Source organism: Triturus cristatus, chromosome 10 (assembly GCF_964204655.1).
Source record: "Triturus cristatus chromosome 10, aTriCri1.1, whole genome shotgun sequence".
In the NCBI taxonomy this organism is placed as follows: domain Eukaryota; kingdom Metazoa; phylum Chordata; class Amphibia; order Caudata; family Salamandridae; genus Triturus; species Triturus cristatus.
In genome coordinates, this window is record NC_140593.1 from 188,968,229 (window position 1) to 188,994,208 (window position 25,980).

Here is a 25,980-nt window from a genome sequence, read left to right on the forward strand (position 1 = left end):
GTTTTCAGTGTGTTTCCAGGCATCGGCAAATGTGGCAGTGGTGTTAGAGGTATTGAGCAGGGTGGTAAGTTCTGGATCGATCCTCTGGTTTCGGAGGTTGAAGATGTGATGGGAACATGGCTCTGTGGAAGTTCCTGAGTGGATGGATTTCATGATAGAGGTTGTGCTTTGGGTGGAGAGGTGGTTCCAGGTGGTCAGTCTGTGGTGCGTGTCAGTTGCAGTGAAGGTGAATCTGTTGAGGATATCCATAGGTGCAGTTTGGGGTTCGAAGATTGTGATAATAGGTGAGATCTTGTAATGGAGGAAGTCAGCAAGGTTGTCGGACAGGTCTTGTGAAGGTGAGATGTTGTTTTCACTGGTACCCAGTTGGCGGTCTGCAAGAGACAGCAGGTCTGCATCACTGCATTTTCATTTCAAATGGGAAACAGTTTTATTTTTAAAAGCATTTGTGTCCATTAAAGGGATAGTGCTGTGTAAAACATTTTTTTTCCTGTTTGGCATCATATGGGGGAGCTGACAGTGGTCCCCACAACCTCTGCTTTCTCTACCACGGCCACAGACACAATTGCTAGAGGAGAGTCCCACATAGACATCTTCCCTTTACAAATCAGCTACCATCCGAACTCTAGAGATGGCAACCGATCAATGGTTTGCAACTGCAATTGCAAACTTGGACAGGGGACCTACTACGAGAAGTATGGCACCAATCATAAACAATTATGCCAATGCCAATGAAATAAAAAAATGTGGATTAACCTGTGTGCAAGCTCCTGAAAGTGCCCCCTGACCAGGAGCACCCCAATATTTCTACCCTAGGGCAATCGTACCAACAAACTAAATCAGGGCTGCACCACTACAAAGAGAACAGATTATTACAAATAGTTATAATCAAATGAGTCTCAAGTTGAAAAGTCGCTTCATTATTATTTTGTTCATTAAAAGCCACAGCCAACACGTTTCGTCCTGTCATGCAGGACTTCTTCAGGGCATTCGAGATTCGCAGTTAGCGAGAGAAGGTTGGTAGTAACCTTCTCTATAAAGTTATCTGCACACAATATTGACGGCAATCTCATCTGTATTTAGGAGTGTACATCCATAATACGAGTCACATTATAAGTCCATCAAGTTTCAATTAAAAGTGGCATGATAGTAACATCTGTAGAAAGACGTGATATGATAATCACGATGATATGAACCAAGTGGTGGTACATTAAAAACTGCACATATTATACTTCGTAATGGCTATCCAGCCCAATGTGATATATGTCAGCCTGCTTCCGCCTGTGGTTTGCAAACATGTTTTTAATGTACCAGCACTTGGTTCATATCATCGTGCGCTCGAGTAGAAATTCTACCTCTCGCTAAAAAACTCTGCTACACTAGGAAGAGCAGAGTTTTCTGCAATCCGTGAGCTCTGAAAAGAGTGTAGAAAACTCTGCAAACTCCGCGAGCAGAGTGGAGTTCACTGCCCAGGCCTAGTTGATGCCCGGGAGACCCACGAAGCTGCATACTGTTAACAGAATAATATCCAACACCAGAACAGTGTGTCATCTTTGCATGTTCAAACAGTTGGGAACATCCTAATTACACAAGAACTCACACAGTATACCCCTAAATACCCGGGACTATTACATGGAGCTTTTCTGAAATAACTAAGTTTTCTATTCTTGTGTAATACAAACTACTGGATCACTGCCGCACAAAAGAACTAAACTATTGATTCTGGCCATGCATTCACCGTATATACAGTATTATACAGATAGGGCCCATTAAAAGAAGACACAATCAACATGGACCTTACAATACCCCCCACTCACACACGCATACACTCATGTAAAAAGAACATTTTCAACTCCTACAGTAAAAATGGCTGCATTTGTATGCTGGTCACCCAGTCAATGCCAGATTCAATTGGCTTGACTTGACTTGCCATTAGAACCTCTATCTGTGGCTTTTTACCTAGCAATAGGTATTCACTTTCAATATGGACAGACAACTCTGAGTTAGGATCTCAAAACTGCTAACATGTTCAATAAAAACAAAATAAAATAAATACAAAAAGCAGAGTTTAGAAAATAAACAATGTAAAATGTCTGAATATGCGATGTTACTTCACATGCACTACAACGCATGCGATTACAAAGCGGTCATTACAACAACCGCATTGTTACAACGCAAACCATTACATCGCAAGTAATTTCTACGACTTGCTGCAGGGGGCGCGCTGGACTTAGGAATATTATAATTTACTATTCCAACTTCAGCGTGTGCAACAGTGGCATAGCTGTTGGACTACTAAATTATACTATTCCTTAGTTTAGGGCACCCCTACAGCAAGTCGTAGAAAAGACTTGCTATGTAATGGTTTGCCTTGTAACAACGAAGCTGTTGTTACGACCGCATTGTAATCGCATACGTTGCAGCACATGCGATGTAAACGCTGCTTCCCAACCAATCTAGCTAAAAAATATAAACATAAAATGCATCAAAAATGAAGGAATGAAGGAAAGAATTCAGATTTTATTAATGAAAGTTATTGCAAAAACTAATCTGGCCCATAGTATTTTTGCAGATGACTAGCCCTACAGCAGGTTTTCGGCCCCTTAGATTTAGGAAAGAGCTGGAGACAATTCTCCTCAAGGTCCTCTGTCAAACAGTCAGGAATTCTTTGATGAAGCCAGCAGTACATATTTCTTCCGTCTTTAGGTGCAGTCAGCTCTCACAGTGTCAAGCAAGGGAGTATAAAGGGTTAAAGGGTAAAATCAGTGAGAGATTCGTGATTATTTTTTTAGAAAATTGTCAAGTCTGTTTTTTTCATAAGCGACTGTGCAGAAGTATATTCTAGAAACTGTGATAGAGGTCTGCATTAATTTAACATCTATTATTTAGTCCTATTCACCAAAAAACACAAAGGGCCCGATTACGAGTTTATCGGTGCGGCGGTGAGTCGTCGCCTCGACGCCCCCCTAACTCGTGGCCAGGCCGCCCGCCAGATTACGAGTTAAACTTGTGTTTGGTGGGATCTTTTGACGTTACCTGGCAGTGCCTTTTAAAAAGAGGCACCACAATGGAAATGTCAAAAACAGTTGCTGCCCGTCATGGACTCCTAAGGCCATGCCGTGCAGGAACTGGGGGTGCATGCGCACAGGGGGACACAGGTTGTGCCCCCTATTGTGTACATCCACATGGAGTGAGGCCGAAGACAGCCCTGTAAGGCCCCCCCTTTCTTTCATCATCACTACGGTTTTCGTGGAGGGAAGACGTCCATGAAATCAGTAGCGGTGAGGAAAGTCGCAATATGCTTGGTGCGACCACGGCGGTCCTGCCAAGTATATTACTGCCTCAAAACTGCCACGCCAACACCAAGGATCGACAGTTCCCTGACGACGGTTTCAGGTTGCACATCTTCCTGGGTCGTAATGTGGCAAGCGGAAGACCGCCACCGTCGTCCAACACAAGTCTGGTGGCCAGACTCGTAATTAGGTCCAAAATGTCAGGTGTCTCCATCCCTTGTGCTATATTCTACAAATCTCACAAAATCATCAAAGGAAATCACGTTCTCCATACCCTGATGTGCTCCAGCCTCTATGTGACTCAACATCTCAGCATCTGTGGTTGGCAATGCAGCTAAGATTAAGCATAACATTTTTTTATATTTCCAAATTGGTTAAAGCACGGTGGGTAATGCATATCTAACCAAAAGTGGTATTTCATCCAGGATTACCTACCAGGTGTCACTTTATGATACATAGGACATTTCTATCAAGGAAGTTCTTAAGTAAGGTTTAACTTTGTAAACCATTTCTGCAGGTATTTGCAGAACATAAACACACATGGAACTGTGTGTGTACAAGTCACAAAAGATGTCGTCCTCGACCCGGGAATATGAGCAGCACAAACAGCAGTCAGTAAAGCAGCTTCCTGAATTATCCTTGACAGAAGGCCTGGAGTTGAGGCTTTTTAACTTAATTAGGATACGGTGGATCCATTCTCAAGCATATGGACCATTGGTTGCAACATGTTACCGCAGTATACCTCATTGATTTATGCACTATCGTGCAGTGTGACTGGAATATGACACTGATTAATGCCTAAGAGGCACAAAAAGGCTGAAACGTGTTGACTGCTTTGACACTTTGGTTATAGATTCTACTCATTTTTAATCCAGTAAACATAGCCTTAGGTCCACCAAGACGTAGTTTTAATCTCATTTTACATTCTTCACCCTGCACTCTATCCCTCACTTACACCACTGCTCAGGTAGGTACTATCAATTTAAAGAGCTTGTCCCTTTTGGGGAGGTATAGCCCACACTGCAGTCTTGAATGTCCTAAATTGATTGACTACATCCGAGTGGGAAGATAGCACTAAATCTGATCTAACAGCATCAGGGTTGTCTTCCTTAAGGCATGACTGATCTAACAAATTGAGAAGAACTTAACAATAGAGAATTTAAAAGAATCTATTGAAAAGAATCTATTGAAAAGAGAGAACTAAAGCTTTAATATCATGCTGTTTGATGTTAACCTAGAATTCACAAGAATTTAAAATGCCATTATGACCCCATTGTATTAATTCTTTTTTTTTCAGGTGTCAGATGCCAGTGGCTCCATGAAGGTAACAGTGATTGCTGAGGAAAATCCTTTCCTTATTGATATGCTGAAATCTGAGGAATGCTTCATTTTGGACCACAGTTCAGACAGAAAAATATTTGTATGGAAAGGTAAGAGATCCCTGTTCTAATTTACAGATTCTTTGTATATTTGCTTTATATTCAGTAATTTGACTCTGCACTTCATGTCAGAGTGATATTGTTAGAATCTGGTTTTTGGTTGGCAGTGGAATGCTCTCTGTCCAAGCAGGAACCATAATCCTAGCCAGGGTAAGTGTAGTATACACCAAAAGTGTATCTGTGCTTACCCTCTGGTAGCTTGGCAGAGAGCAGTCAGGCTAAACTAAAGAAGCAATTTGTAAAGTATTAGTGTACACACACCCAGAAACATCGTGAAAACACCACAACAGTACTTCACACCAGTCTAGAAAACTAACCAAGACGTATCTGAGTAAAACAAGACCAAAATGACAAAACTCCAACATAGATGAGTCAAGATATGAATTTTGCAAGATTTAATCAAAATGCAGTGCTTAGAAGTCAATAGCTCCAACTGGGGTTATCTGATTGCGCTTGACCGAAGCAAATCCAAAAGTTCAGTCTGACCGCAATGGAGCGCGGGCTGGTTACAGGAGTCACGCAGACCCGCTGACAGAACCTTAGATGTGTTGAAACTCGGTGGACGATGCGTTGAAAAATGGAGTGGACGCTTCACTGTCGAAGGCAATGCGTCAGTTCCAAAGTCAGGCAGCGTCGTTGATGCATCAATATCAAGAGCGCTGTGTGTCAATTCATAGGTGTCGATGTCGAACCGCTGGGTGGTAGGCGATGCACTGGCGCTAAGCTGAGCAAGGTCGGGAATACGTCAGGTACAGTGTGTCATGACGTAGCAATGAGGTGTCTGAGTCTCACGCAGCAGTGGTGATTCAGAGGTGCTACGTCAGCAAAGTCAGCGCTGCGTTGTAAGTCAAGTTTGTAGCATCATGCAGTCGGCGAGCGGAGCTCACGGCTTCGGTGGAGGCAACTGCGATACAACGATACCACAAAGAATGTGCCTGTTCCTATCAATGCTTCGGTGTCAATGAATTGTTGCCTTGGGTAGAAGCACCAACCACTCACTTCCTAAGACCCAGGACTGAATTTGGAACTCACAGCAGAGGAGCCAAGGTGATGGTAGCAAGATGCAGGTGAATTCTTTGATATTCCTGAAATTCAGAAACAGGAGGTAAGCTCAACAAGCCCTTGGAGAACCCATAGAGATGCAGGATGTAGAGAGCCCAGTCCAGCCCTCTCGCTCCCAGGCAAGAAGCAGCAGGCCAATACAGCAAAGCAAGTAGCAAAGAGGCAGTCCGTACTGGCAGCACAATAGCTCTTGTTCCTGGTAGAATGTCCTCAGTTCCAGAAGTGTTCTCAGTATATGATTTCAGAGGTCTAGTACTTATACCCATTTTAGCCTTTGAAGTAGGGAGAGGTCAACAAAGGGTCTTTGTAGTGCATAAGACCATGTCCTTTCCTGCCCTGGCTCCAGACACACTACAGGGAGGTATGCAACTCTCTGTGTTGCGACAGGCACAACCCTTTTCATGTGCAAGTGTCAGCTCCTCCTTCTCACGCTGTCTCAGGAAGACCCATCAGCCTGGTGATGGGCCATCAGGATATGCAGGGCACACCTCAGCTCTATTTGTGTGTGGCTGCCTAAAGGGAATTCACAAAGCCCAGCTGTCACCCAGAAGTGTATTCCAGAGACACGCAGAGGCACAGAATGGTCAAAGTAAGAAAATGCCAACTTTCTAAAAGTGGCATTTTCAGACCTGCAATTTAAAAGCCAAATTCACTAAAAGATGTGAGTCCAGAGGCACCATACTTACTCTTACCATCTTTTCCCAATTGGAAGTTACACTTGTAAAGTGTTACAAGTTAGCTACAATAATATTCTACGAGAGAGATAGGCCTTGCCGTAGTGAAAAACTAATTTTGCAGTTTTTCACTACTAGGATATGTAAAATTCCAAAGTACATGTTCTACCTTTTAAATACACTGCACCCAGCCCATAGGGCTACCTAGGGCCTGCTTTAGGGGTTTCATTAATTGTAATAAAAGGGAAGGTTTGGGCCAGGCAAGTAGGTGAACTTGGCAGGTCGAAATGGCAGTTTAAAACAGCACACACAGGCTTTGCAGTGGCAAGCCTGAGACTTGTTTGAAGGGCTACTCATGTAAGTGGCACAATCAGTGCTGCAGGCCCACTAGTAGCATTTGATTTACAGGCCCTGGGAACATGTAGTGTACTGTACTAGGGACATATCAGTAAATCAAATATGCAAACCATGGAGAAACCAAATGCCATTACATTTCAGACACAGAGCACATGTGCTGTAGCACTGGTCAGCAGTAAAAAAAGTGTGCACAGTCTTAAAGCCAGGAAAAACAAAGTTCAGCACATAGTCAAAAACAGGTGGTCAGAAAGCAAAAAGTCAGGGAAAACCATGCCAAAATAAGGCAGGTGTAACACCTACCTTCTGTCTGACTGCTGAGCTCGTTAATGCATATGCTTCCCAGTGACCTCTAGGAGGCATCTTTTTGAATGAGTCCACGCGCTATGCATTTGTAAGTGGGAAATCGGGTTTTAGATTTAGATATCCCAGTCACAAAGTCTGGAGCCTGCCTCTGCTTTTTTGGGAATTTTTGGAACTATGCGCAATTGTCTTTCAAGAGATGAATGGGCAAAATTATTAAAAGCAAACCGGCAAATCTATCTCAAGCGTGTTAAAGGAAGCAAAAGTGTTGATGTCAATGGCTTTATTTGATTTGTCAAACAAAACGATTTCAATAGATAGATTACACCTCAATAGAGACTTTAAAATTCATTAAGAAGGCAATACTGTTGAATGGAACCTTTTCAGGTTACGGGATTTCAGTGGGTTCCTGGACATTTTCAATTTCTTGTGCCGGGATTGTCAGGGACCCATAGCTATAACTAGAGTTCCTTAGTGTCTTACGAGTATGGTCTTCGACCAGCACAGCGTATCCTTGATAAGATCCATTTAATGCCTTGACCAGGCTCCCTGCTCCATGGTACATGGACATTTTAACTGGATCATTTTACAAATGTCACACAAAAATAATGTTGGTTAGAAAAGTCACGATATTTTAGAAGCTAGCAGTCAGCACAGGAGGGGATTGGTTCTCATGACATGAAACTGAAGTTTGATGCTATTATGGCATCAAGAGTTTGCCTCAAAAGTGTTCTGGCTTGTGTGTAATTGTACTGAAGTCAACTTCCTGTTCAACAGAAGTGCACATATATTCAACCAGAAAGTTAAAACACCTTATATTCTATAAAAAGGATTTAATCAGACTTTGCTTTAAAATCGTTTGTGGTTTTGACATTTGCAACTGTCATTGTTTTGTGAACAAGTAAAGTTTTTATCAAGGATAAGGGGAAATAATCACGTTTTTACTCGTAGGTAAGAATGCAACGCCAGATGAAAGAAAGGCAGCAATGAAGACAGCTGAAGAATTTATTCAACAAATGAACTATCCTGCTAACACCCAGGTAAGGTGGAGCTTCAATTTCCGTGTCGAGGTTTTAACACATAACTCGATGTTTCATTTCTGAGCTATAACTGTTGTGCATTTACATCAGTGACCACTTTGTTTAGCTTCAGGGTTGAATTTGAGGATGAAAACACGAACTGTGTTTAAAGTAAAATATGCAAAGTGTCTTTTTCTCAACATTTGTAAATGTATTCTTAAAAGTTTGCAATCTTGTCTTGTGAACTTCACAAACGTTTAAAAAAGAGAATGTGTTGTAAAAAAACCTACAAAGGTAAATTATTGAGTTCCTCAGCAAAACATTTTTATAAGGATTTTTTCTTGTTGGTGAACGTTTGTGAGTGAGAGAAATTTTGCAAACATCGCTATCTGACTTTGTGACATTGGCATATTTATTTGAAGATGTAGGGGCATAGTTTGACAGAAAGTGACGCATATGCGTATTGGTCGTCTCAGCGAAATTGTGAACATTGTTTTGCCTTTGCATCCCACTTAAGTTATGAGTTACCTGAAAATCCCTTCTTTCGAGCTACATATTCAGCCCCAGCAGTGATCAATTTAGGGAATTTAATGCAATTCATCTGTAAGTTTGAAGGGTAAACTAAGAAGATCTATAAACTGACGCGGTACACATTGTGACATTACAGATTATGATACAATTGAATTTAAGCATTTCTAAAGCATGACATGAAAACTATGAAAATATAAGGCCTGAGGGTGAAATATCATTTACACTAGCGTAATTTGGGTCATTTCAGGGAAATTTCGATTACACTTGTTACAAATAATTCTCGAAACTATTCTACTTCACGTATTTATGAGTCATTTCTGGTAAAATTATCCTGCAAACATACATTCATTTTGGAAATCTGCAAATGCCTGGGTACAAGAGTACACGAGCAGCTGTTGTTTACAGTACTTTTGCTGATTTGGACTACTTTTTAGTGGAAAATGCATCTTCTTAATAAAAACTTTACTCAAGGGCACATTTCACAATCAAATATAGCACACAATGACACATTTGTAGTTCATGTAATTTTGCATACGTTTGCGTAATTTTGCTGAAATTTCATGTAACTAGGCAAATCAAATTAATTTTGCACAGACCTAGAAAATATTTTATTGTATTAACACAATTTAAAACCATGCCAATGCAAAAAACATCCCACAAGGGAGAATACATCCCTCAAAATATTTAGTGATTGTAGTAGAACACCTTAAAAAGGTCGGATGCAGGATTTTTTCATCGAGATCCAGTCAAAGAGCAAATCCATTCTTAATTTTGAAAGGAGTCAAAATTTTATTTTATTTCAAGTTCCTAACTACAGTTATATGTAGAGGGAAATTTTGTTTTTAATTAAGTCCAATCTGGGGCGCAAGTCTCAATAATTTGTCTTCATGTGGCAGCTCTAGGTATCACATCACATAATATAAAATAATACATGTGAGAGAGGCCTTTGAAGAATATGATTGCTTTCTTGTTTGCACAGATACATCTGCTTCTGTTTATAGTCAGGCAGTAGCCTTGGGTTTGCACAACTGACCTCCAGTAGCCTCCATGGACTTCATCGACTTCAGAGAGATTGTTGAACTTTGCACAGTCAAGTTGGAATGTGTAAAGTTATTATTCCCTAGAATTAGAACATTTTGCATAACTTCTATCCCACTTCGTACTAGCTATTACAAAGTTGGTGGCACAACTCCAGGTCTCTCTGAATTCATCCAGAAGACCCTAAAGGAAGAAAATATATATGGTTCACAATACTTCCCTAAACCCACTGATCTCAAGCCCATTACAAGTTGTGCCTAATATACAGGAGAGGAAAGATTATTAAGAGTAGAGCACACTTACTTGATAAACCCATTGTAAGTCATTGTTTTCTGTCCTACATATGTAAATATTCAGCAAGTTAATTCCAAGTTAAATTCCATAAGAAATATGCGTTGAATTCATGCTATTTTTGGGTGAGATGGGGCAAATAAACCACATCATTTCACAACCTGATGGTTCTTAAAAGTGGTAGATATCACAATGGCTGTGCACTGTTCTTGGTCAAAAATAGGCGCATCTGCCTCGATTATCAACTGCTTCTAATTAGGAGTTTTGTAGAGGAAAAGGGGATTTGTTGAAAAACTATACTTTAAACCTAAACTGCCTTTTGTCAAGGTCTACTAAACATGCAAAAATGAATGACAGAGAGAAACTGGTGGGAAACGATCAACAGACATTTTGGCAAACTGTAGGTTTAAGTTACAAAACAATCATATTTTCCTCATTTGCCCAAGACCAATATCCAAGTGGAGTAGAAACCCTTAGAAATAGACAGAAAATCAACTGTGAGCAATATGTACTGTTAATTATTTCTTTTAATTTACAGTACTGTATTCATTTCCAGCAGCCCGACCACTACAGGTAAGAGCGTTGGGGTGGTGAGGTCAGGTGAGGGGAGAATTCGAGAGCTGACAACGAAGGAAAATTAAATAAATAAATAATTTTCCCTCGCGGTCGTCTCTCGAAATCCCCCGCCACCTGGGCCCACCACCCCACCGCTCTTACATGCTGGGGCCGTGGCTGATTTGCAGGCTCTTTAGCTTCCCTGAGCACATTCAAGTGTTAAATGGATGGATAGTACGGTATTTCGTCTTTATTTTACTGCTGATTAAGAAAACACTTTCAAAATGACAGTGCTGCTATTAGGCCATTAGTCATAACACTGACAAGTGTGGCCATGCATGCCAATCTTTGTGGAAAACATCCAGCAATAAGTCCTACACAGTCTGTGAAAATAAACATTGTAAACACAGTACCATGTCAGAAAAACATTACCCTGTCCCACATTGCAAGTTGTTTTATATGTGTCACGTTAATCCTACTATATTGTGTTGATGTACTGCAAAACAGAAGTACATTTTAGAATGCATGTTCAAACTACCTTACAATGTGCTTTGCATTTAACATTTGACATACAATAATACACATTGTTGAACAAACGCATTTTAAATATTAACATATTATCCCCAACACAAACATAATATTGACAGATATAGCTGCACTCTCAAGGAAACAATCACTACTATATGGATGATGCTCAAATGCTCTAAACCTTTCTTACAAATACTAACATCAATTAATAAACCATGTTTATATTTTAAAAAAAGCATATTGAGGGGCTCTGGTGATATTAACTAAGCATGAGGCTGAAGGCCGAGTTGTTAATACATTTCACCTGAACCACAAGTTGGTATAATAGGACCATATCAAACAGTTACGCATTGTGTATATATACTTTTTTTGTACTGAAAATGTAGTTATGTTATGTTCTTTATCCTAAAGAGAAAATTATGTTTAAAAAAACATAAGAACTCTCCTAAAAAGCTTCCGGACAAGGGTTGTCATGGTTATGAATTAAAACAATACACCCTCAAGTGTGTCAACAAAAGGTGGCTATAAGACAATAGCCCACAAATGCTGCACATGATGTCATACATGATGTTACAGATAGCATCACTGGTCATCTCACATTTTACATGTTATTGGGGCCGGTACTACAGAATGAAGTTAAACCATATGTAATACTTACAATTTCTCAACTGTAAACTATTTTTTCGGTTCTTTATAAAATATATTGCTAATCATATAAAATCAGGTTCAATGTGCAATATGTAACGTTACTGACTTCCGTTAAAATTCTTTTCTTTTTTCCCTAGATTCAAGTTTTTCCAGAAGGGGGAGAAACTCCGATCTTCAAACAATTCTTCAAAGACTGGAGGGATAAAGATCAAACTGATGGCTTTGGAAAAGCGTTTGTCACAGAGAGAATTGCTCATGTTAACCAGATTGAATTTGACGCCTCAAAGTTACATGAATCTTCGCAAATGGCAGCTCAGCACAATATGGTAGATGATGGCTCTGGGGAGGTGGAGGTAACTTTGTATTTCATTTTTTATATTATATTATATTCCTCCTTTCAACATTATAAAATTGGTATACACCTATATGGCATATTTGACTTACCTATAAGTTTCTAATATGGTCTCATAGTGTGCCCAGAACCTGTGAGTTAAATGCCACAAGTGGACTGCAGCACCCTTTGTGTTATCAATCAATCCGCCATTTGTTGAGCGCGGCAAATCATCCGTGAGGGTCGCGAGGCTCTGGGGCTGTTTGCTGCTGCGTGGAGGTGGAGCCAGGTCTTTAGGTCTCGTCTGAATTGTTTGAGTGATGATGCAGTCCTGAGGTGCAGGAGCAGGTTGTTACAGGCTTTAGCTGCCAGGTGTGAGAAGGAACGTCCTCCGCTGTAGGGTTGGTGGATGTGTAGGGTGGAGAGGGAGGCTGATTGAAGGAGTCTGGATGGTTGGTGAAAGGTTAGGTGTGTGTTGATGTATGCTGGTTATTCATTATGCAGAGCTTTGTAGGCTTGGGTCAACAGCTTGAACTGGCATCGCTTCTGAATCAAGAGCCAGTGTAATTTCCTGAGGTGGGGTGTGATATGGGTCTTTCTGGGGAAGTCGAGTATAAGTCTAGCTGCTGAGTTCTGCAGTATTTGGAGTCTCTTCATTAGGCATGCAGTGATTCCCATGTAAAGCGTGTTTCAATAGTCCAGCCTGCTTATGATGAAGGCCTGTGTGACAGTCCTGAAGATCTTGCGGATCATGCAGAGGGTGTGGAAGCAGTCTGAGGAAACTGCGTTGACTTGTTTCTTCATCGATAGTTTGTCATCCAGGATGGTGCCGATGTGGCACGGGGGGTGTACCGAGCTTACAAAAATGTGGCCCCCAGAAAAGTGCCAGAGGTGAAAAGCAAAATGTTAATAGAGTTTATTTATTACCATTTTATTTTTCACCAATCCCTCCTGAACTGAGTGTCAGGACAGGGCGGGGCTATTGCTGCAGCAGAGAGGAGTGGTGGACTGGCTCGGCACTTTGGTTTAAAGTGCACATGTCTCTTTGGACAGCTGTCTTGCAACGGCCAGCCAGCAAATATGCACATTTTAAACCTCTGTAACTCAGCTGTCTTGGTCAGCTGGGATAGAGAAAGTATACGCCTCCAGTGCTCTTGAGAGGGCCGAGAGAGGCCGCTCCCTCCAATCTGGGCACTTCTCTCATACTGGCTACTAGCATGAGAGCAGCACCAGGATTGGTATGGGGAATTGGCTGGAGCCTGGAGGAGTCAGAATCAGACCAGAGCGTGGAGGATGTGCTGCGTCGTGCAGCAAGTACGTTAAGTGGCTTTTCCATTTTATTTTTACTCCCTGCTCACCTTGCATGCATCCATCCACCACCCATTTGACCCGCCCCCGCCCCCACCCACACTGTTTCGAGTTGCCAGCCGCCGCTGGAACTAGACAAGAAGTGTCCAGTGAAAGAAACAGTGGAAGAGACCTCATTAATCTGGGTGGCAAGAGACATATCATAGTCAAGATCGATTCTGAGATTATGTATCGAAGAGATTGGTGGAGTTGGCGAGCCAAGTTAAGGGAGCCAGACATCTGCAAGTAGATAACGAGGAGAGTTTCGATCAGAGAGTTTTATCAATTAGATGAATGAAAAATATGACACCAGTGTACCTATGAGATTTGTATTTATTTCCTATCCTGACTCATGAAAAATATGACTTCTATGTGCAAATAGATTTTTGCCTTGGGAAAATGCTACCACAGCGTATGTAGTGGAAAGGAACTTTGTATCTTTTCACTCCAGGGATATACCAAAATATTAGGATGCTCTACTCTTGGACGTTAAGCATTCATACCGCAAAATATTAAAGTTAATACTTCTAGCTGATACAGAATGATATTGTGAAAATTGAAAATTGTTTTCAAAAATGAGTTTCATGCGTTCCTTCTGGAGCCAGCCTCACGGACAGGAGACCGTGCCTGCAGACAGAAAGTGTCTGTCTTTGGTCTGCCAAATATTTATTAAAAGAGCTTTCCAGTCTCTGTAACGATTGCTAATTTTATAACCTCGGCAGTGGCTTCTATGATGTAAATAAACAATATCAGAAATGGTGTTCACCCACTTCTGCTGGAAAGAATCGCCTGTGAGAGCTCTCTGTGCTGACAATATTTTCCATGTCTGGGCGTTTTATAATGCCAAGTAATGAGCATAAATGTGGTGTAGAATAGTTCTCATGTTGGCATACTGAATCACATGGCAGACATTTGCCCAGTGGCATTGTGGGAAGTTCAATATTAAGAAGCAAGATCAAAGACTTATCTATGGCAGGGTTATCCCGTGCACTTGGACCTGTTTGAGGGGCTCAACATGCCTAATGCATTTGCCATGTTAAGCCTCAGAGCGCATGAAGGCATTCAGTATGTGCTTTTAATGTCTTTTGCAAAATTGACTGGCGCAACCACTAACACAACAGCCGTGCCTGCACCACACTGTCGTTGCATGGGCTAACACAGCAAAAATAACGTTGAAATAAATGGCTACTTTTCTCATGTACTTAGTAATCGTAATTAAATATATCAGTGTGCATAATACACACATATTCCAGATCCAAATCGGAAAATTCACAGTTCTTTACAGAGAAGATTTAAGATTGAGTCAGTGAAAAAATAGCACTCATCTTCGTTTAATTCATATTAAGCATGTTGGGGGTTATTACCACAGGAACGTCACTTTTTGAGACGTTCCTGTGGCGTTAATCCCTTCGCCCTATTTACAAGGTGGCGGCCACATTAAGTAGCTTAACGCCGCCTTGTAAAAATGCCGCCTTTCACGCTGCACTTAGCATGAAAGGGGCGGGCAAGGGGTAGGGGAGAGGGTGTGGCCTAATGACTAGAGCAGCCGACCTCGAAGCTGGGGAACCAGGTGTGAGTCTCAGCAGGGACGCTCAACATCTTGTGATTCTGGGCAAATCACGTAATTTCCCCGTGCCTAACAAAAATGAATGTGTCCGTCTGTAAAGCAACTGGTGCTCATGTAAAGCGCTTTGATACCTTCTAGTTCGCGGTATATAAAACTCCCCCCAAAAAATGGGGGTTGTGGTGGGTGTTCTGCCACCACACCCATTGATTTTGACACTGCCCTCTATTTACCAGGGTGGACTAAATATGGGGCAGCACCAAAATTAACACAGGGCAAAACCTGGTCTTAACAAGGTGATATAAGGACAAATGTTTGATTTCTCCTTGTTTTTGCTGTTTCTATGTTTATTGTTCTCTTCCTGCACACAAACAATCATCAATGATGATTTGCAACTTGTATGTGTGCTGCACAATGCAGCACACATAGGAGTTACAAATCATCATTTGTCATTGTTTTTGTGCAGGAAGGGACACCTTCCTTCACATAAACAATCATTCCCTCAATGCAGGCACCCTTGGACTATGGTGCAAGGGGCCTGTGTTGGCGCTAGGCAGTTGAGTTTAGCAGCAGCGCTAGGGAAAATACAGGGTTGTGCCATACCATTCTAAATATGGTGCATCCCTGCGTTTTCAGAATGGTGGAGCGCATTATTATCCATTTTTGCGTAACGTCACGCTTCGCTATTCACTTATTAATATGCCCTGTAGTGTTTCTGGTTGAAGAATAGATGTTTGTCTTATTATCCATACATGACATGAAGCTTTGTGTGGTTGCATGCAGGGCTTTAAGTGGGCCGGGTTTTGTCGGTGCTTAGCACTGGCAGCTGTAAAAAGCAGGTACTGAGATGGGTCCCTATTGGGCTCTCCATTTCTGCCCTCACCTTCAGGGGAAAAAAATCTTAACTCTGCAGCAGTACCACCCTTCACTGATTTTATGCAACTTCAAAGAGCCTTGTTATCGTTCTTTCACAGTCTCATCATTACAAAATAGAAGCATTTTCAATATTATATAAACAAAGCCATAGTTGTTGCTTATTTTTCTTATGCAACTAACAACCATTGACAAAGCCAATAGTCCTGACTTGCTGTCGGTGTAATGTTACTTGTTGTATTACATATCTGGATGGAGTGACACTATGCTAAACACAGATTTTAAGCTACACCCTTAATTACATTGACCACGCCTCTTTAAGAGATTTCCACCGCCAGTTTTTTCATCCCACTTAAAGCCCTGGTTGCATATAAAGGAGCATCCACTTGTTAAGTTTACCCATCTGTGTGGATGCATACAGACTTTGTAAATATAACCTTTTCTAAAGGGGGCAGTGACTGGCATATTGAACCCTAAAGTACCAAAACATAGAACACCCCAAGGCTCTCGTAAACAGCTGCCAGCTTCTTAAGAGAGAGGGCTCTATCCAACAGGCATCATGACCTACAGCAAGGGACTTCGAAAAGAACAAGTCAATCATCCTCCATCATAAGAGGCAGTAGAGTAGACAAACCCCTAACAAACTACATCAGCAGCACCTATATGCCAATAATATGCTGTTCTAATAAATGCAATAATTACAAAGAAGATAGTTCTAGCTTTTTTAAACTGAAAGTGCTTGTTCATTCATTGGCCTGTTTCTGTGTGTTTGAGTGGATGAGTGATATACTTATTGCAATGATGGGTCAATGGGTGGATGAATAGGCACATGGATGGATGAAGGAGTGGGCTTATACAGATAGCTGAATGAACAGATTAGTGCATGAATGGATGAATGATGAATGGTGGGATCTAATTCTAAACTGAGTTGAGGCCAAACTCTTATCGGGCCCGGCCACCCGTGCTATAAACACTTTGATACAATTTGGATTTTAAAACATATTGGTTCAATAAAGCTGATCATAAGTGGACTGGATTAATGGGTAATGTTATTAAGATAGTTAGGGACATATGTACAAGCCCCTATCAGTACCGAAGCATCACTTTTTTTGACGCTAGCGCCATTTCCCATATTTACAAGGTAGCACTAAGCCACTTAGCATGGCTTCACGCCACCTTGTAAATATGCCCCTTACCTCCGCAGTCCTCTGCGGCAAAGGGGCGTGTAATGGGTATTGCAGTCGGCATTCCACTGCAGTGCCCATAACTTTTTGATGCTGCCCCAGGTTTATAAGGTTGAGGCTGCACCAAAAACTAACGCCAGGGAATACCTGGTCTTAAAATGGCGATACAAGTAGAAATTATTAATGTCTTCTTGTTTTTTGCTCTTTCTATGTGTGCGCATTGTGCAGCACACATAGAAAGAGAAAATTGCCATTATTGATTGTTTATGTGCAGGAAGTTTTGCCTTCCTGCATATAAACAATCGCCCCTGTAGCGCAGGCACCCTCGCAAAATGGCAGCAGGGTGCCTGCGCTGGTATTAGGCAGCTTTATTGCTCCCACAATGGGGTGAAACACAGGGATGCTCTGCATTCTTGTGAGTACGACACATTCCTGCTTTAAAACATTTTGGAGCGTGGCGTTGTCAAATTTGGCATAGCACCGAGCTCTGACATTTTGGTGGCAAATCTGCCCTTCGTGTCATTTAATTTAAGGCATCTATTTCCTAGAGCAGCATCAGGGTGCCCCAGGCAGCGTCAGTCAAAAAAGCAGGGTTCAGTTGGATGGTGCACACTGACAGAAAAGAATACCCTAGGTAAGTATACTTCTGCAACTCTATCTTGTACAACGATATAATACATGGAACCTCTACTTTCCCAGTATAGAAAAAAAAGAAAACAAAATAGGTTTGAAGTTAAGGGTGCTTTCCACCACGGCTGAGTTGTTTTGTGTGTACATCTCCATACTGGGGTCATAGCATAAGTCACTCAGCATCAGTGCTTAATTTGAGCCGATGGTATCTAGTGCTCAGCACTTAATTGTCGCCACTGGCTCTAGTGATAGTCCACCACATGATGACGCTGTCTGTCTAATTTGAGATGAGCACAACAACCGTGTTTAATAAGTCGATATACATTAAAAAATGAATAATTCCTGCTGCTAATGCCATTCTTATAGCTTTGGGTAGCCCGGAAAAGTCTGAATTGTCACACTTGTAGAAGCGTGATGGTTAGTAGTTGTGTATCTACTGTCATTGGCAGCGTGGGTGGGAGCAGTGGGTGGTGCAGTCTGTGTAGCCTTCTCAGAAGGGCTCTGGCACACCTTTTTTTTTTTTACAATTTAAGGACTGCATATAATTCCTAATAGTATGTTTGGAAACCTGAGACTGCCTCAACTTTCCAAGCATCCTACTGGGAAAGTGTGTGAATTCCCAAAGGTCGCCTTATTTGACCCGTGTGTGCGAGTGCATGCACTCTTTTTTATGAATAGGGAATCATTCAGTATTCATGATCCATCATCTATTGAGTGCTATCCTTTTCTGTAATAAAAATATGGGTGCATTTTTGTTTCAGATCTGGCGTGTGGAAAGCAATGGCAGGATCCCGGTAGATCCTGGCACTTATGGACAGTTTTTTGGCGGTGACTGTTACATTATATTGTATACGTACCCGAAAGGACAGATCATCTACACCTGGTAAGTTTAGCTTGTTTACATCTGTTTAATTAAACATACATCGACTTTGCACAGCAAAATGACTGATCACTGTTGTAGAATATGCTATCCTTTTTTTAAAACCTATTTAAATATTCTAATATTCAACAAAAAACTAGTTTGAACTAGTTATGTTTATATTATCACATGAGACTGTTTCTACATTGAGCAACTTCCAATGTTATTTTTCTCAAACTAAAAATACAGTGGGTTTGTGCACTACATTTTTTAAGTGAACAGCACTTCCAATTTTTAGAAATGTTACACCCTCCGAAGCAACTGTTGGGCGGCTGGGCCATTAAAAGGTCTTTAGAATGTGATTATAGCCATAATATTCGCATCGTATCTTTTCTGAATCCTTTTTTGTGAGCCAAATTTCCTTAGTCTCCTTCGCCTCATTTATGTTGGTCAGCCCTCTCAGTCCCCACAGTGATATATCTAATTATTTTATTCGGGTTGTATATGTTATAACATATCAACTTACTGCTTCTTCAAAGATGTTCTGGTTGTTTGCATCCCATGGGGTCTGAGTTCTTCTGACCGCTTCTTGTCAAGGAGGTAGGCTATCTGATGAGAGCCTCTCTGAGCCCAGCACCTTCACAATAGTTCTGCTTGCAAGAGTGTTGTCAGGGTCGTGGTTGGATTATGCTTTGGGTGGCACAAATAGTAGCTGAGTCTGGCTTGGTGGGTGTCTGCTTAACTGGTCGATCAATGATGGTGTTGCTAGAGGTCTTTTCTTTCTATTAGGAAAATAGGTGGTCCCTCGCAGCTGAAAACCTATCTAAAAAGCATAGTTTGCCGCACTCTTCAGTCTTTTGGAAACTTAAGTTGGACACTAAAACACTGTTGTTTCTACATTATTTTTCTGCCACATCTTCTATTGTAAGACCAGGGTACCGTGATGTCATCCGTGGTCTCCAACGGTTGCTACAGTGATCTCCATGATCAATAGTGGCTGAGGTTGTTTCCCCAAATTTGTCTCCTGCTTTGCACACTGGTGGCCTAAGCAGATGTTTCAAGGCAGGTGATCACAGGGGGACTATTTCTTGAAGAAGATGGACAGCTTTGCTTCCTGGTTCTCTGTTCTTTGCAGCTTAGGATCCGTTTTTTCAGTGGGCCTACATATCTGCGAGGGACAGTAATTACTGTGCGTAGGTGGGGGGGGGTGGAGGGGGGGTGATACACCAATGGACCAGAAAAGAAGATGAACTTTATATGATCTTTCATAAGTGAAGACACACTCACAAAGGATTCCTTCATAGCTAAAACATTGATGTATATACTGTAACCTTATTGTTAAGAAAAGACCAATCTCAGCATGGGGGCAAGAGCAACACTTGTAAAACTCTAGTAATTGAATATATACAGAGACTAATAATATATTTCAACCGTGATGTCTTTGGTAACATCTACAATTTCATTGCAAATTCTAAATGAGTTAAAATTATGAAGGATATTATTCCCACTATAAGTAATATTCTTGAACAGCATTACCCAAGGTAAAAAATGTCTGGATGTACCCTTTCTTGCTAAATATGTGTTTTTGCAGGTATGTTTTTATGTTTGTTTTGTAAACGGCAGATTAGCCAAGGTGAGGTTTAGAGCATCAGAAGGTTTTGAAGTCTCATTTACATCTTTGGTCGGAGACGCAAAGCGTCTAATTCTCTTTTGCTATTATATGGGGGTGTTTCTGAGACTATATCGTGAGGTAATAGACAACGGAAGAACCCTGTGCAAGGACAAAGGTGATGTATTCAGCCACGCTCTAAGATTGTTGCTTTGTTGCAAACAGCACTGCAGCATCTTCCCCAGCCCTGGAGCATGCAAATGAAATACGCCACATGGTAGCTGCAGTCAAACACTTCTTTTTTTTGGGGGGGGGGGGGATGAGTTTTATATAGCGCAAACTCAACCTGAAGGCATTAGAGCACTTTACATGAACACCAGTTAGGTTAGAGACGGGTACATTCATTTTGGTAGGCACGGGGAGATTAAGTGATTTGCCCAGAATCACAGGATGTTGAGCATCTCTGTCAAGACTCGAACCCAGTTCCCCAGCTTTGAGGTTGACCACTCTAGCCATTAGGCCACATCCTCTCATATTCTTCAGCATACACTCACACACTGCACATTATCTCAAACTCATCATTAACCACACCATAACACCTTCCCACATATGGTGTAGTTCCTGTTTAATGTCTGCCCTAGAACCACAAAGGTCCTAGTGTGTATAACATCAATATGCTACATCTCCCCCTGTGTTAAATAAAAAAGTGATGAACCTTACGAAAATAAAATTTCTTCAATTAGTCGGTGAAGTGATTGCACTTGTCAGCCGGACTTGGTGATCCGAGATGATAGAGGTCTACCCCGATCAGACAATGGTGACATAAGCTCAGGTGGTTGAGGCAGGCCTGCTCATAGTGCTGCTCTACGCATGGTTTGAGGACTCGACAAGTGTCGCTGTAGGTGTTTGAAATGTGATGTGTCCCGAGTGATGGATTGACCAGGACAATGGGCTGTTATCATATGTCCCTTGCACTCCACAACCTGTCGAGGATCATCAGCAAAAAGAGTGTCCATTTTCAGGCTTTGTTTCTGTTTAACCAAAATCTTGTCTCCTGGGCATGACAACGCCAATCAGCATATGTTTTCATTTTCCTTTTCCGGGTTGTGTCGGTATCTCCAACTTCACCAGTATTCACTGATTGATCAGAGGTCCATTGGGGTAGTTTTGCTCTGACGGCTCGCTCAAAAGCAAGGTACCTGAACTCTCACAAGTTGTGGAGTGAGGAATTGATTTATAGGACCTGAGGGCCTTGCAAATGGCTTGGTTAAGTTCAACTCCTTCCATGGATGCTCGCTGGATGACTCTCTTGAAGGTGCTCATGAATCGTTCAACTACACAATTGGCTTGGGGCCACAGAGGTGTACTCGTTTGGTGTTTGACATTGAGTCAGACAAGAAATTCTTTGAACTCTTTTCTGTTAAAGGGTGGCCGTTGTCAGATTTGAGGAATTTTGGGAATGCCCCACGTTGCAAAGATTTCATGAAGTTGTTCTATGATCTTGTCATGGGTTGTCGAAGATAGATGGTTTTAATTAACTGGAACAATAAACATTTGAATTGAATTGAATTGTCATGGGTTGTTGAAGATAAGTCTTCCACCAAAGGAAACCATGAATATTCATCAGTGACTACCATGAGTGGATGCACATTTCCAAAAGGTAACAAGTAGGCAACTTCAACTGTCTCCCAGGCATGAGAAGGAAGGGGAGACATTGTCACTGGGTGTTGTGTCACATTAGCATACAAGCATTTGCAAATGTGGTGTATTTTCAGGTCCTTCTCAACTCACTCATCTAGTCAAGGAAGCCACACTAGATCTTGTAGGACTCTTCTGGTGGCTACAGTGCCACGGTGTCCTTTATGGGCCAGCTCGATGACCCTCTGTCTTATGGTTTCAGGTAAGACAATTCTCGTGCCTCTCAGTATTACGCCTTCTGGAGTAATGGTTTTTGGAACTTTTGGAATTCAGAATCATTAGCAAGAGGCCGGGTACTTCTCCTCCGTGATTGCGTAGCAATAAGTTCTTTAATAATAATCATGTTTTTATCAGCATTGGTGGCAGCAATGATTTGTTCCACCAATAAAGTCACTGGTGGCTGGACCTCACGATAAAGTCGAGATATGCTTCAGCTGTCTTGGATGTCGAACTGTGATGATGTAACGGCACTCGTGAAAAGTAATCTGCTGGATTTTGTTCCTTTTCCTATTTGTGCACAATGTAACAATCATACTCTTGCAGTCTGAACCCCCACCTCTCGATGTTAGGGGGCATCTTAGACATCGGGTTCCCAAACATTGTGAGTAACGCCTGGTGATCTGTGATGACAGTGAATCATTTTCCATATGCTCCATAGGCCACAATCTGTCTCTGAACCTTTGGATGTTCAATATGTTGAGCAAGGATTGCCCCTAGCCCTCCCAGGCATGCATCAACCAATATTTCAGTACGTAACTTGTGGTCAGAGAAGGTTATCTCAGTTGCATTTCCAATCGCATGTTTAATGTCTCTGAAACTCCTGTCGCCTTCTGGAGATCATTTTACTTTTTGAAGTCTCTTAATAGCGTGCTTGCTGTAGCAATGTTGCAAATGTATCATGAGCAATAACTGGCAATGCCTAGAAAGGATTGTAGTATTTTAACATCTTGGGGGGTGAGGACAAGGGGATGATCGTGCTTGCACCTTGTCTGGGTCTGGAGTCCTTCACCCATCAGAGAATATGCAAATCAGAGAATATGTGCCCAAAAACTTGAGTTTGATTTGTGAACCTCACACTTTGAAGCATTCAGAGTGAGACCGGCATCAACAAGTAACTGGCATCCCTGGTTAAGGGCTTTAATGTATTCTTCTTGTGTTCTCCCAAAAAACAGTATTTCATCACTGTAATTGAAAGCATGTGATTCATGTTGGATTTCTCAGCAACATGAGTCGAAAAGCAAGTAATGTACATGAAGTTCTCCAGTTCAAGTTGATGGTATCCTTTATTCAGGTCAAGATGGGAAAACACTTTGGCTCAGTTTATTTGCATGATCATGTCTGCTAAATGTGGACCAGGGTGTCACTCCCTCCCTATGGCTTTGTTTGCCTGATGCATATCAATGCAGAAACACACTTCTGCACTCCTGTACTACTACTATGGGCGAAACCCATAGCGTTGGCCCGGTGGAATGTTCAATTATGTTGTGCGTTAAAAGTGCTTCCAATTCTTTCTCTACAGCTTCTTGGAGATGGAAAGCAACTCTACAGTGTTTGCTGAGCAAACGGGCAATGTCTTCATTGATATGAAGCTGTACTTCCATTTTCTTGAGTTTTCCCAGGCCATGAAACCACAATGGGAATTGCCTCCTGATCTCAGACTGAGCATAGAGGTTGTAGTTGAGGGATATCAACACCATGGGAGCAGCGGTGCAAAACTGAGCAAACAGCCACTTATTGAAGTCCCTTGTAGAACGTGGATGGTGGCTTGCACCAATGTCTTTTTGAGTCGCATTGTCACTGCTTTGCAGTGGCTCTGAAGTGGACCAGGTGTATACCTTCATGCCTGATTGACTGAGGTAAGGCATGGGGGATAATCTGTTAAACTTTTCCACGGATATGATATTAATCGACGTACCACTGTCGATTACAAACTTTATTGGGTGATCATTCACTCTCAACGTGTTGGGACAAGGTCCAAATGAAGTTTGTCGCTTTGTTTTGTGATTTTTCTTTGAAATGTGATTTTCTTTAAAGGCAGCCAACCCCACATATGCACACCGTCCTTTGGTTGACATCATCAGTGCACACCCATCTTATTTGCTGGTATTCGATAGTGATGTTGAAGAGTCTTTGTGCGATAAGCTTGATGATGATGATTGATTTAGCTGTTTAGTTTTGGGGGCATGGCAAGAGTACTTCTGGAACATTCTGGTGTCCATCTTTTCTTTCCATCGTGACGCACTTGATTTTTCTTTAGCTTGGCACAGAGTTATGAAATTATGCTTTTTTGCACAACCTTTGCAGACCTGCCTGATGGCTGAACATTCATCTTCATGAGGAAATGAAAATCAACGTCGAAGAATAATTTTGATTACTTTAAAGAAGTTGACTTAAGTGCATCTTGTTTTTGCTTGTGCTTGTTTGTCATGAGCAGGGCTGATACATTGTGGACTGCTCCTGCTTCCATGTCAGCAGCTTGTCAGTCTGCTGATTTTTCTGCTCTGGCAGCCATCAACATTTTCTCCAAGCTATGTGTTTCTCCCAACATGCGTCTTCTAAATGAATCTGAAAGGCAGCCATCAATGACTCTGAGGCAGGGCCGGCTCTAGGGCGGCCACACCGGGTGCTTACTTCACAAGGGGGTGCCCGTTTGCTAGTTTATATTGTGCTTAAAAGCACCTGCTGCAGCGTTCTTGGCCTCCAGCAATTTTCAATCAACAATTAATATGTCAAGAAAACTCCAGTGATTAATGTTCTTGCTGGCAAGATCGGAGTTTTGTCTAGTAGAAGTTTTGACTCATGGTAAGGTAGAGCAGAAGGTTAATATGCCTGCTGCAAAGAACATGTACCATGCAGACCACAGAGTGAATGTAATGTAAACAGGTCAGTGGGTGACTGCTTTTGTCAGAGACTTCCTTTTGTTAGTTGCAGTTTACAGTGAGCTATTAACTGTCATCAAAGAACTGCATGCAGACTTTAAGGTATAGATTAGAGCGTATGGATTTTTTCCCCCAGACTTTCAGTATTCTAATGTTGCAAAAAATGGTTCATTTGGGTAAAAATCAGTTCTTGTTATTAAAAAGAGCCCCAATCCATTGTATTACATTTTAAATTCAGAGTTTGTGCTTCTCCAGACCAAGTACTCTTCAACTATACTGCCTACCTGTATGGATGACATGTGAATCCACCCCTTGTTGTCTTCTGTCTTCTGTCTTATGTAACATTTCCTAAACACTGGTTTACACACCTATGATTGATAGTCTCTGTGTAAAGTGTGTGTTATGAAAAGTGCTCTGACAATCATCACTTTTATGAGTGATGCTATCAAATTAAATGCACCTGAAAGAGAGTAGTTATGGAGACTGTTAAGGGTGGTAGGGAGGGAATCCATGGTGGAGGTGGTCATTGGGAGGCACAAAAAACATTGTTACGCTGGGCGCCACCAGTGCTAAAGCCGGCCCTGCTCTGAGCCATATGGCTTCTTCATCGGTGAAATCATAGAACTTGCAATGTATAATGAGTGTATCAAGTCTTTCAACAAATTTGTCTATTGTTTCACCAGCCTATTGTAGAGGTTGAACTTGGCCTCCAACGCTTCGTTTACTTTTTGGTCTGTGAAACTTTCTTTAGCACTTCTTCCACTCCATCGCCTGAAAGATTTTTTAAGTATTTGATAATCTTCTCTTCCTCTTCTTCTTCTAGTGCATCCATGAAGTCTTCTAATGTTTTAATCAATGCAGCCCACCTGGCACCAATGTTCTGCTTCTTAGAAGTATCGAAGGGCGGTAGTGGCTGTAGGAACATGGCTGCATTTATTTAACGCTCGCTTTTTCTGTCACTGAGAGCAAGTGCTGTTCAGGCAGCTTTCGCTCTATCCAGCTGCCCTCTGCAACTTCTGCAAGCACAACCCTTCTGCTTGAACTTGTGTCACACCACCCGATCTAAGGTCATACAATGCTTCACTTGTCTTTGATGATGAGTAAATTCTCTGTTTCTGGTACCTGGTTGTCGCTGCTGTTCTCATTCTGCTTCATTTGAGTAATTGTTCCGTATTCGGGGAGCAGCGCAACATCTCTATCAACCGCTTCTCCAGCAGTTTTGGTGGGCGTTTTGAATGTGCTCCTTTGCAGTGCCTTCACTTTCTTCTTTA

At 41.7% G+C, this 25,980-nt stretch overlaps 1 protein-coding gene across 1 annotated transcript in view; it reads left to right on the forward strand.

The window, feature by feature from the left end:
* SCIN (scinderin) overlaps positions 1-25,980 on the forward strand; it is a 267,773-nt gene that overhangs the window by 197,302 nt on the left and 44,491 nt on the right. Inside the window, exons 6-9 of the mRNA XM_085630790.1 lie at positions 4,591-4,723; positions 8,077-8,165; positions 11,873-12,088; positions 18,426-18,547. Coding sequence (XP_085486916.1) covers positions 4,591-4,723; positions 8,077-8,165; positions 11,873-12,088; positions 18,426-18,547 — 560 coding nt within the window. The remainder of the gene's footprint in view (positions 1-4,590; positions 4,724-8,076; positions 8,166-11,872; positions 12,089-18,425; positions 18,548-25,980) is intronic.